A 10,820-nucleotide genomic window follows, 5' to 3' on the forward strand; every position below is an offset into this window, starting at 1 on the left:
TTTTTGAGGATATTTTTGGGATATTTCTGGGATTTTTTTGGGGCTATTTTTGAGGATATTTTTGGGATATTTCTGGGATATTTTTGTGATATTTTTGGGATATGTTTGGGATTATTTTGGGGATATTTTTGGCATATTTTGGGGTATTTTTGAGGTTATTTTTGGGTTATTTTTGGGATACTTTGGGGATATGTTTGGGATATTTTTGGGATATTTTTGAGGTTATTTTGGGGCTATTTTTGGGATACTTTTGTTGATATTTTGGGGATATTTTTGAGGTTATTTCTGGGAAATTTTTGGATATTTCTGGGATATTTTTGAGGTTATTTTTGGGGATATTTTTGGGATATTTTTGGGATATTTTTGGGGATATTTTGGGGATATTTTTGGGATTTTTTTTTTTTTGGGATATTTTTTGGGACATTTTGGGGATATTTGAGGTTATTTTTGGGATATTTTTGGGATTATTTTGGGGTATTTTTGGGAAATTTTTGGATATTCTGGGATATTTTTGAGATATTTTATGGGATATTTTTGGGGATATTTTGGGATTATTTTGGGGATATTTTTGGGGTTATTTTGGGGTGTTTTGGGGCTGACCTGGTCCTGCAGGAAGAGCAGCACGGTGCGGGGCAGGGTTTGGGGATATTTTGGGGATATTTTGTGGGTATTTTTTAGGTTAATTTTGGGATATTTTTGGGATATTTTTGGGATAGTTTGAGGATATTTTTGAGGTTATTTTGGGGTTATTTTGGGGTGTTTTGGGGCTGACCTGGTCCTGCAGGAAGAGCAGCACGGTGCGCGGGCCCCGGCGCAGCCCCGGCTCCAGCAGCTGCTGCAGCTCCGGCTCCGACAGAGCCCGACCGCCGGGGAGGGACGGGGGCGACCACAGAGACCTGGGCACCCCAAAATCACACAGAGGGACCCCAAAATTAACCAGAGAGACACCAAAATTAACCAGAGAGACCTGGGCACCCCAAAATCACACAGAGAGACCCCAAAATTAACCAGAGAGACCCCAAAATCAGCACAGGAACCCCAAAATTAACCAGAGAGACCCCAAAATTAACCAGAGAGACCCCAAAATCAGACACAGGGGGACCACAGAGACCTGGGCACCCCAAAATCATACAGAGAGACCCCAAAATTAACCAGAGAGACCCCAAAATTAACCAGAGAGACCCCAAAATCACACACAGGGACCCCAGAATCAGCACAGGGACCCCAAAATCACACACAGGACCCCAAAATCACACACAGGGACCCCAAAATCAGCACAGGACCCCAAAATCACACAGAGAGACCCCAAAATCAGACACAGGGACCCCAAAATCAGCACAGGGACCTCAAAATCAGCACAGGGACCCCAAAATCACAGAGAGAGACCCCAAAATCACACACAGGGACCCCAAAATCAGCACAGGGACCCCAAAATCACAGAGAGAGACCCCAAAATCACACAGAGAGACCCCAAAATCAGCACAGGGACCCCAAAATCACACAGAGAGACCCCAAAATCACACACAGGGACCCCAAAATTAACCAGAGAGACCTGGGCACCCCAAAATCAACCAGAGAGACCTCAAAATTAACCAGAGAGACCCCCAAAATCAGCCAGAGAGACCCCAAAACCAGCACAGGGACCCCAAAATCACACAGAGAGACCCCAAAACCAGCACAGGGACCCCAAAATCACACAGAGAGACCCCAAAACCAGCACAGGGACCCCAAAATCACACAGAGAGACCCCAAAATCAACCAGAGAGACCCCAAAATCACCCAAGGGGGGACCACAGCGACCTGGGCACCCCAAAATCACACAGAGAGACCCCAAAATCAACCAGAGAGACCCCAAAAGTAAACAGAGAGACCCCAAAATCAGCACAGGGACCCCAAAATTAACCAGAGAGACCCCAAAATTAACCAGAGAGACCTGGGCACCCCAAAATCACACAGAGAGACCCCAAAATCAACCAGAAGACCCCAAAATCACACAGAGAGACCCCAAAATCACACAGAGAGACCCCAAAATCACACAGAGAGACCCCAAAATTAACCAGAGAGACCCCAAATTAACCAGAGAGACCCCAAAATCAACCAGAGAGACCCCAAAATCAGCACAGGGACCCCAAAATCAGCCAGAGAGACCCCAAAATCACCCACAGGGACCCCAAAATCAGCACAGGGACCCCAAAATCAGACACAGGGACCCCAAAATCCCACAGGGACCCCAAAATCAAACAGTGAGACCCCATAATCAGCCAGAGAGACCCCAAAATCAGCACAGGGACCCCAAAATCCCACACAGGGACCTGGGGAGCCCAAAATCAGCAAGAGAGATCCCAAAATCGCACAGAGAGACCCCCAAAATCAGCACAGGGACCCCAAAATCAGCCAGAGAGACCCCAAAATCAGCACAGGGACCCCAAAATCAGCCAGAGAGACCCCAAAATCAGCACAGGGACCCCAAAATCAGCCAGAGAGACCCCAAAATCAGACAAGGGGACCGCAAAATCACCCCCAAATCACCCTGGGGAACCCCCCAAATCCTCACAGACTTCAAAACCATCCACAAATTCCAAAATCCTCACGGAGAGCTTCAAAAATCACTCAGGGACTCTCAATACCCCCCAAAGAGACCCCGACCCCCCCAAAAACCCTCAAAAGGCACCTGAGACCCCCCCAAAAGGAACCCAGAAAGCTCCTGAGGCCTCTCAGCACCCCCAAACCTCCAAAAAAGGCCCCAAATTCCCCCCAAAAGATCCCTAAACCCCCCAAAACCCCCCAAGGCCTCTCAGTTCCCCCAAAACCCCTCAAATCCCCCTCAAATCTCCACAAAAACGGCCCAAATTTCCTCTCAAAAATCCCTAAACCCCCCAAATCCTCCAAGGCCTCTCAGCACCCCCAAATCCCCTCAAAACCCCCTCAAATCTCCATAAAAACGGCCCAAATTTCCTCCCAAAAAACCCCTAAACCACCCCAAACCCCCCCAAGGCCTCTCAGCCCTCCCAAATCCCCTCAAATCTCCACAAAAACGGCCCAAATTTCCTCAAAAAAAACCCTTAAATCCCCCCAAAACCACCCAAGGCCTCTCAGTCCCCCCAAATCCCCCTCAAATCTCCACAAAAACGGCCAAATTTCCTCCCAAATGACCCCTAAACCACCCCAAAACCCCCAAGGCCTCTCAGTCCCCCCAAATCCCCCAAATCCTCCTCAAATCTCCACAAAAACGGCCCAAATTTCCTCCCAAATGACCCCTAAACCACCCCAAACCCCCCAAGGCCTCTCAGTCCCCCAAATCCCCCTCAAATCTCCACAAAATCTCCCAAATCCCCCACAAATCTCCACAAAAACGGCCCAAATTTCCTCTCAAAAGACCCCTAAACCACCCCAAATCCCCCAAGGCCTCTCAGCACCCCCAAATCCCCTCAAAACCCCCTCAAATCTCCACAAAAACGGCCCAAATTTCCTCTCAAAACATCCCTAAACCCCCCCAAGGCCTTTCAGCACCCCCAAATCCCCTCAGAACCCCCTCAAATCTCCACAAAAAGGGCCCAAATTTCCTCCCAAATGATCCCTAAATCCCCCCAAACCCCCCAAGGCCTCTCAGTCCCCCCAAATCCCCCTCAAATCTCCACAAAATCTCCCAAATCCCCCACAAATCTCCTCAAAAACGCCCCAAATTTCCTCAAAATAAAACCCTAACCCCCCCCAAACCCCCCAAGGCCTCTCAGCCCCCCCAAATCCCCTCAGAACCCCCTCAAACCTCCCCCCCCAAAAAAACCCCAAATCCCCCCCCAGAACCCCCGGAGGTGATTTCGGGGCTCCCCTCTCGCACCGTTCCGTGCTCCAGACCAGCAGCGGGAGCTGCGCGGCCGCCGCGGGCCCCGGGCCCGGAGCGAACCCGGCCAGAGCCGAGAGCAGAGCCCACAGCGCCGCCGCCATCTTGGAGCGTCCCCTCACGGCGGAGGCCACGCCCCCTCTGCGGCGGACACGCCCCCTCGGCGAGCGAGGCCACGCCCCCTTTCAGCGCAGTGAGTGCGGCCCGTCTGCAAAGACCACGCCTCCTCTCTGGGGGCCACGCCCCCTCGGCGTGCGGGACCACGCCCCCCTCAGCGCAGTGAGGGCGCTGCGGTCTGCAAAGACCACGCCTCCTCTCTGGGGAGGCCACGCCTTCTCAGTGCGCGCAGTCACGTGTAGGAGGCGTGGTCAGGGGTGTGAGGTAATGAGGCGGGTTTGGATTGAGGCCACGCCCATTGCTCGGTGTGGCCACGCCCCCGTTTGACTCCGCCCCGCCCCCTCCGCAATCGCCTCAGGGAGCCTCAAAATGCGGCGGGGCACGGAATGCTCTGGTGAGCCACAAAAATCAACGGGTGAGACCCAAAATCACCTCAGGGAGCCCCAAAATCCCCTCAGGGAGACCCAAAATCCGGCGGGGCACGGAATGCTCTGGTGAGCCCCAAAAATCACCAAAAGAGACCCAAAATCCCCTCAGGGAGACCCAAAATCCCCTCAGGGAGACCCAAAATCCCATCAGGGAGACCCAAAATCCGGTGGGGCACGGAATGCTCTGGTGAGCCCCAAAAATCACCAAAAGAGACCCAAAATCCCCTCAGGGAGCCCCAAAAATCCCCTCAGGGAGCACCAAAATCTCCTCAGGGAGCCCCAAAATCCGGCGGGGCACGGAATGCTCTGGTGAGCCACAAAAATCACCGATAGAGACCTAAAAATCCCCTCAGGAAGCCCCAAAATCCGGCGGGGCACGGAATTCCCAGAAGAGCCACAAAAATCACCTCAGAGAGCCCCAAAATCCCCTCAGGAAATTCCAGAATCCGGCGGGGCACGGAATGCTCTGGTGAGCCATAAAAATCAACGGGAGAGACCCAAAATCCCCTCAGGGAGCACCAAAAATCCCCTCAGGGAGCACCAAAATCCCCTCAGGGAGCCCCAAAATCCCTTCAGGGAGCCCCAAAATCCCCTCAGGAAGCCCCAAAATCTGGCGGGGCCCGTAATTCCCTGAAGAGCCCCAAAAATCACCTCAGAGAGCCCCAAAATCCCCTCAGGAAACCCCAGAATCCGGCGGGGCACGGAATGCTCTGGTGAGCCTCAAAAATCAACGGGAGAGACCCAAAATCCCCTCAGGGAGCCCCAAAATCCCCTCAGGGAGACCCAAAATCCGGCGGGGCACAGAATGCTCTGGTGAGCCACAAAAATCAACGGGAGAGACCCAAAATCCCCTCAGGGAGCACCAAAATTCCCTCAGGGAGACCCAAAATCCCCTCAGGGAGCCCCAAAATCCGGCGGGGCACGGAATGCTCTAGTGAGCCACAAAAATCAACGGGAGAGACCCAAAAATCCCCTCAGGGAGCCCCAAAAATCCCCTCAGAGAGCCCCAAAATCCCCTCAGGAAACCCCAAAATCCGGAGGGGCACGGAATGCTCTGGTGAGCCCCAAAAATCACCAAAAGAGACCCAAAATCCCCTCAGAGAGACCCAAAATCTCCTCAGGGAGACCCAAAATCCGGTGGGGCACAGAATGCTCTGGTGAGCCCCAAAAATCACCAAAAGAGACCCAAAATCCCCTCAGGGAGCCCCAAAAATCCCCTCAGGGAGCACCAAAATCTCCTCAGAGAGCCCCAAAATTCCTCCGGGGCCTGAAATTCCCTGGAGAGCCCCAAAAATCCCCTCAGAGAGCCCCAAAATCCCCTCAGGAAACCCCAAAATCCGGCGGGGCACGGAATGCTCTGGTGAGCCCCAAAAATCACCGAGAGAGACCCAAAAATCCCCTCAGGGAGCACCAAAATCCTTTCAGGGAGCCCCAAAATCCCCTCAGGGAGCCCCAAAATCCCCTCAGGGAGCCCCAAAATCTCCTCAGGGAGCCCCAAAATCCTTTCAGGGAGCCCCAAAATCCCCTCAGGGAGCCCCAAAATCCCCTCAGGGACCCCAAAAATCACCAAGAGAGCCCCAAAATCCCCTCAGAGAACCCCAAATTCCACCAGGCCCCAAAATCCCCTCAGGGAGCCCCAAAATTCACCAAGAGAGCCCCAAAATCCCTTCAGGGACCCCAAAATCCCCTCAGGGACCCCAAAATCCCCTCAGGGATCCCCAAAAAATCACCAAGAGAGCCCCAAAATCCCCTCAGGATCCCCAAAATCCCCTCAGGGATCCCCAAAATCCAGCCTGGCCTCAGAAATTCCATTTTTGGGTGGTTTTATTGAGGATCTTTGGTGAAATCAAAGTGCAAAAACCAGCAAAGGGCTGGGAGCAGACTGGGAGCACTGGGAGTGAACTGGGAGGGAACTGGGAGTGAACTGGGAGCACTGGGAAGGCACTGGGAGCACTGGGATTGAACTGGAGGGCACTGGGATTGAACTGGGAGCACTGGGAGGCCACTGGGAGTGAACTGGGAGGGCACTGGGATTGAACTGGAGGGCACTGGGAGTGAACTGGGAGCGAACTGGGAGGGCGATGGGGCCATACTGGGAGCACTGGGCCTGTTCCCAGTTCCATACTGGGAGCCCTGGGCCTGTTCCCAGTTCCATACTGGGATCTCAGGGCTCCCCAGTCCCGTTCCCAGTTCCATACTGGGAGCACTGGTCACCATTCCCAGTTCCATACTGGGAGCACTGGTCTCTCAGGGCTCCCCAGTGTCCCCAGTCCCGTTCCCAGTCCCGTTCCCAGTTCCATACTGGGAGCACTGGTCTCTCAGGGCTCCCCAGTGTCCCCAGTCCCGTTCCCAGTCCCGTTCCCAGTTCCATACTGGGAGCACTGGTCTCTCAGGGCTCCCCAGTGTCCCCAGTCCCGTTCCCAGTCCCGTTCCCAGTTCCATACTGGGAGCACTGGTCTCCATTCCCAGTTCCATACTGGGAGCACTGGTCTCCATTCCCAGTTCCATACTGGGAGCACTGGTCACCATTCCCAGTTCCATACTGGGAGCACTGGTCTCTCAGGGCTCCCCAGTCCCGTTCCCAGTTCCATACTGGGAGCACTGGTCACCATTCCCAGTTCCATACTGGGAGCACTGGTCACCATTCCCAGTTCCATACTGGGAGCACTGGTCTCTCAGGGCTCCCCAGTCCCGTTCCCAGTTCCATACTGGGAGCACTGGTCTCTCAGGGCTCCCCAGTCCCGTTCCCAGTTCCATACTGGGAGCACTGGTCTCTCAGGGGTCCCCAGTGTCCCCAGTCCCGTTCCCAGTTCCATACTGGGAGCACTGGTCTCTCAGGGCTCCCCAGTCCCATTCCCAGTCCCATTCCCAGTTCCATACTGGGAGCACTGGTCACCATTCCCAGTTCCATACTGGGAGCACTGGTCTCTCAGGGCTCCCCAGTCCCGTTCCCAGTTCCATACTGGGAGCACTGGGCTCTCAGGGCTCCCCAGTCCCATTCCCAGTTCCATACTGGGAGCACTGGTCTCCATTCCCAGTTCCATACTGGGAGCACTGGTCTCCATTCCCAGTTCCATACTGGGAGCACTGGTCTCCATTCCCAGTTCCATACTGGGAGCACTGGTCTCTCAGGGCTCCCCAGTCCCATTCCCAGTTCCATACTGGGAGCACTGGTCTCCATTCCCAGTTCCATACTGGGAGCACTGGTCTCTCAGGGCTCCCCAGTCCCATTCCCAGTTCCATACTGGGAGCACTGGTCTCTCAGGGCTCCCCAGTCTCCCCAGTCCCGTTCCCAGTTCCATACTGGGAGCACTGGTCTCCATTCCCAGTTCCATACTGGGAGCACTGGTCTCTCAGGGCTCCCCAGTCTCCCAGTCCCATTCCCAGTTCCATACTGGGAGCACTGGTCTCCATTCCCAGTTCCATACTGGGAGCACTGGTCACCATTCCCAGTTCCATACTGGGAGCACTGGTCTCTCAGGGCTCCCCAGTCCCATTCCCAGTTCCATACTGGGAGCACTGGTCTCTCAGGGCTCCCCAGTGTCCCCAGTCCCGTTCCCAGTCCCATTCCCAGTTCCATACTGGGAGCACTGGTCTCTCAGGGCTCCCCAGTCCCGTTCCCAGTTCCATACTGGGAGCACTGGGCTGTGCTGGTCTCTCAGGGCTCCCCAGTGTCCCCAGTCCCATTCCCAGTTCCATACTGGGAGCACTGGTCTCCATTCCCAGTTCCATACTGGGAGCACGGGTCTCTCAGGACTCCCCAGTCCCGTTCCCAGTTCCATACTGGGAGCACTGGTCTCCATTCCCAGTTCCATACTGGGAGCACTGGTCTCTCAGGGCTCCCCAGTCTCCCCAGTCCCATTCCCAGTTCCATACTGGGAGCACTGGGCTGTGCTGGTCTCTCAGGGCTCCCCAGTGTCCCCAGTCCCATTCCCAGTTCCATACTGGGAGCACTGGTCTCCATTCCCAGTTCCATACTGGGAGCACGGGTCTCTCAGGACTCCCCAGTCCCGTTCCCAGTTCCATACTGGGAGCACTGGTCTCCATTCCCAGTTCCATACTGGGAGCACTGGTCTCTCAGGGCTCCCCAGTCTCCCCAGTTCCGTTCCCAGTTCCATTCCCAGTTCCATACTGGGAGCACTGGGCTCTCAGGGCTCCCCAGTCTCCCCAGTCCCATTCCCAGTTCCATACTGGGAGCACTGGTCACCATTCCCAGTTCCATACTGGGAGCACTGGTCTCTCAGGGCTCCCCAGTGTCCCCAGTTCCATTCCCAGTTCCATACTGGGAGCACTGGTCTCTCAGGGCTCCCCAGTGTCCCCAGTCCCGTTCCCAGTCCCATTCCCAGTCCCATACTGGGAGCACTGGTCTCTCAGGGCTCCCCAGTCCCGTTCCCAGTTCCATACTGGGAGCACTGGTCTCCTTTCCCAGTTCCATACTGGGAGCACTGGGCTCTCAGGCCTCCCCAGTGTCCCCAGTCCCGTTCCCAGTTCCATACTGGGAGCACTGGTCTCTCAGGGCTCCCCAGTCCCATTCCCAGTTCCATACTGGGAGCACTGGTCTCTCAGGGCTCCCCAGTCTCCCCAGTTCCATACTGGGAGCACTGGTCTCTCAGGGCTCCCCAGTCCCGTTCCCAGTTCCATACTGGGAGCACTGGTCTCCATTCCCAGTTCCATACTGGGAGCACTGGTCTCTCAGGGCTCCCCAGTCTCCCCAGTCCCGTTCCCAGTTCCATACTGGGAGCACTGGTCTCTCAGGGCTCCCCAGTCCCGTTCCCAGTTCCATACTGGGAGCACTGGTCTCTCAGGGCTCCCCAGTCTCCCCAGTTCCATACTGGGAGCACTGGTCTCCATTCCCAGTTCCATACTGGGAGCACTGGTCTCTCAGGGCTCCCCAGTCCCGTTCCCAGTTCCATACTGGGAGCACTGGTCTCTCAGGGCTCCCCAGTCCCGTTCCCAGTTCCATACTGGGAGCACTGGTCTCTCAGGGCTCCCCAGTCTCCCCAGTCCCATTCCCAGTTCCATACTGGGAGCACTGGTCTCTCAGGGCTCCCCAGTCTTCCCAGTCCCGTTCCCAGTCCCATTCCCAGTTCCATACTGGGAGCACTGGTCTCTCAGGGCTCCCCAGTGTCCCCAGTCCCATTCCCAGTTCCATACTGGGAGCACTGGTCTCTCAGTGCTCCCCAGTCCCGTTCCCAGTCCCATACTGGGAGCACTGGTCTCTCAGGGCTCCCCAGTGTCCCCAGTCCCGTTCCCAGTCCCATTCCCAGTTCCATACTGGGAGCACTGGTCTCTCAGGGCTCCCCAGTCCCACTCCCAGTCCCATACTGGGAGCACTGGGCCGTGCTGGTCTCTCAGGGCTCCCCAGTCTCCCCAGTCCCATTCCCAGTCCCATACTGGGAGCACTGGTCACCATTCCCAGTTCCATACTGGGAGCACTGGTCTCCATTCCCAGTTCCATACTGGGAGCACTGGTCTCTCAGGGCTCCCCAGTCTCCCCAGTCCCATTCCCAGTTCCATACTGGGAGCACTGGTCTCTCAGGGCTCCCCAGTCCCGTTCCCAGTTCCATACTGGGAGCACTGGTCTCTCAGGGCTCCCCAGTGTCCCCAGTCCCGTTCCCAGTTCCATACTGGGAGCACTGGTCTCTCAGGGCTCCCCAGTCCCATTCCCAGTTCCATACTGGGAGCACTGGTCTCCATTCCCAGTTCCATACTGGGAGCACTGGTCTCTCAGGGCTCCCCAGTCCCATTCCCAGTCCCATACTGGGAGCACTGGTCTCTCAGGGCTCCCCAGTTCCATTCCCAGTCCTGTTCCCAGTTCCATACTGGGAGCACTGGTCTCTCAGGGCTCCCCAGTGTCCCCAGTCCCGTTCCCAGTTCCATACTGGGAGCACTGGTCTCCATTCCCAGTTCCATACTGGGAGCACTGGGCTCTCAGGGCTCCCCAGTGTTCCCAGTTCCATACTGGGAGCACTGGTCTCCATTCCCAGTTCCATACTGGGAGCACTGGTCTCTCAGGGCTCCCCAGTCCCATTCCCAGTTCCATACTGGGAGCACTGGTCTCTCAGGGCTCCCCAGTCTCCCCAGTTCCATACTGGGAGCACTGGTCTCCATTCCCAGTTCCATACTGGGAGCACTGGTCTCTCAGGGCTCCCCAGTCTCCCCAGTCCCATACTGGGAGCACTGGTCTCCATTCCCAGTCCCATACTGGGAGCACTGGTCTCTCAGGGCTCCCCAGTCCCACTCCCAGTCCCATACTGGGAGCACTGGTCTCTCAGGGCTCCCCAGTCCCATTCCCAGTCCCATACTGGGAGCACTGGTCGCCGTCCCCGTCGCCGTCCCTCACCAGCAGCACCGGCCCCAGGCCCTCGGTCAGCACCTCCAGGAACTCCAGGTCTGGGCTGGCGTCAAGGCTCACCAGTAGGAACCAGTATAAA

General features: G+C 55.9%; 1 protein-coding gene across 1 annotated transcript in view; it reads right to left on the reverse strand.

Moving 5' to 3' along the window:
* LOC311164531 (V-type proton ATPase subunit S1-like) overlaps positions 1 to 3,970 on the reverse strand; it is a gene marked incomplete at its 3' end in the record, with an annotated part of 5,351 nt that extends 1,381 nt beyond the window's left edge. The window contains exons 1-2 of the mRNA XM_084224021.1: positions 3,839 to 3,970; positions 773 to 896 (exon numbers count right to left, since the gene is read on the reverse strand). Of these exons, the coding sequence (XP_084080147.1) occupies positions 773 to 896; positions 3,839 to 3,945 (231 nt within the window). The 5' untranslated portion in view covers positions 3,946 to 3,970. The remainder of the gene's footprint in view (positions 1 to 772; positions 897 to 3,838) is intronic.
* Between the last annotated feature and the right edge of the window lie 6,850 nt (positions 3,971 to 10,820).

Source organism: Fringilla coelebs (assembly GCF_963513975.1).
Source record: "Fringilla coelebs genome assembly, chromosome: 33".
In the NCBI taxonomy this organism is placed as follows: Eukaryota; Metazoa; Chordata; class Aves; order Passeriformes; family Fringillidae; genus Fringilla; species Fringilla coelebs.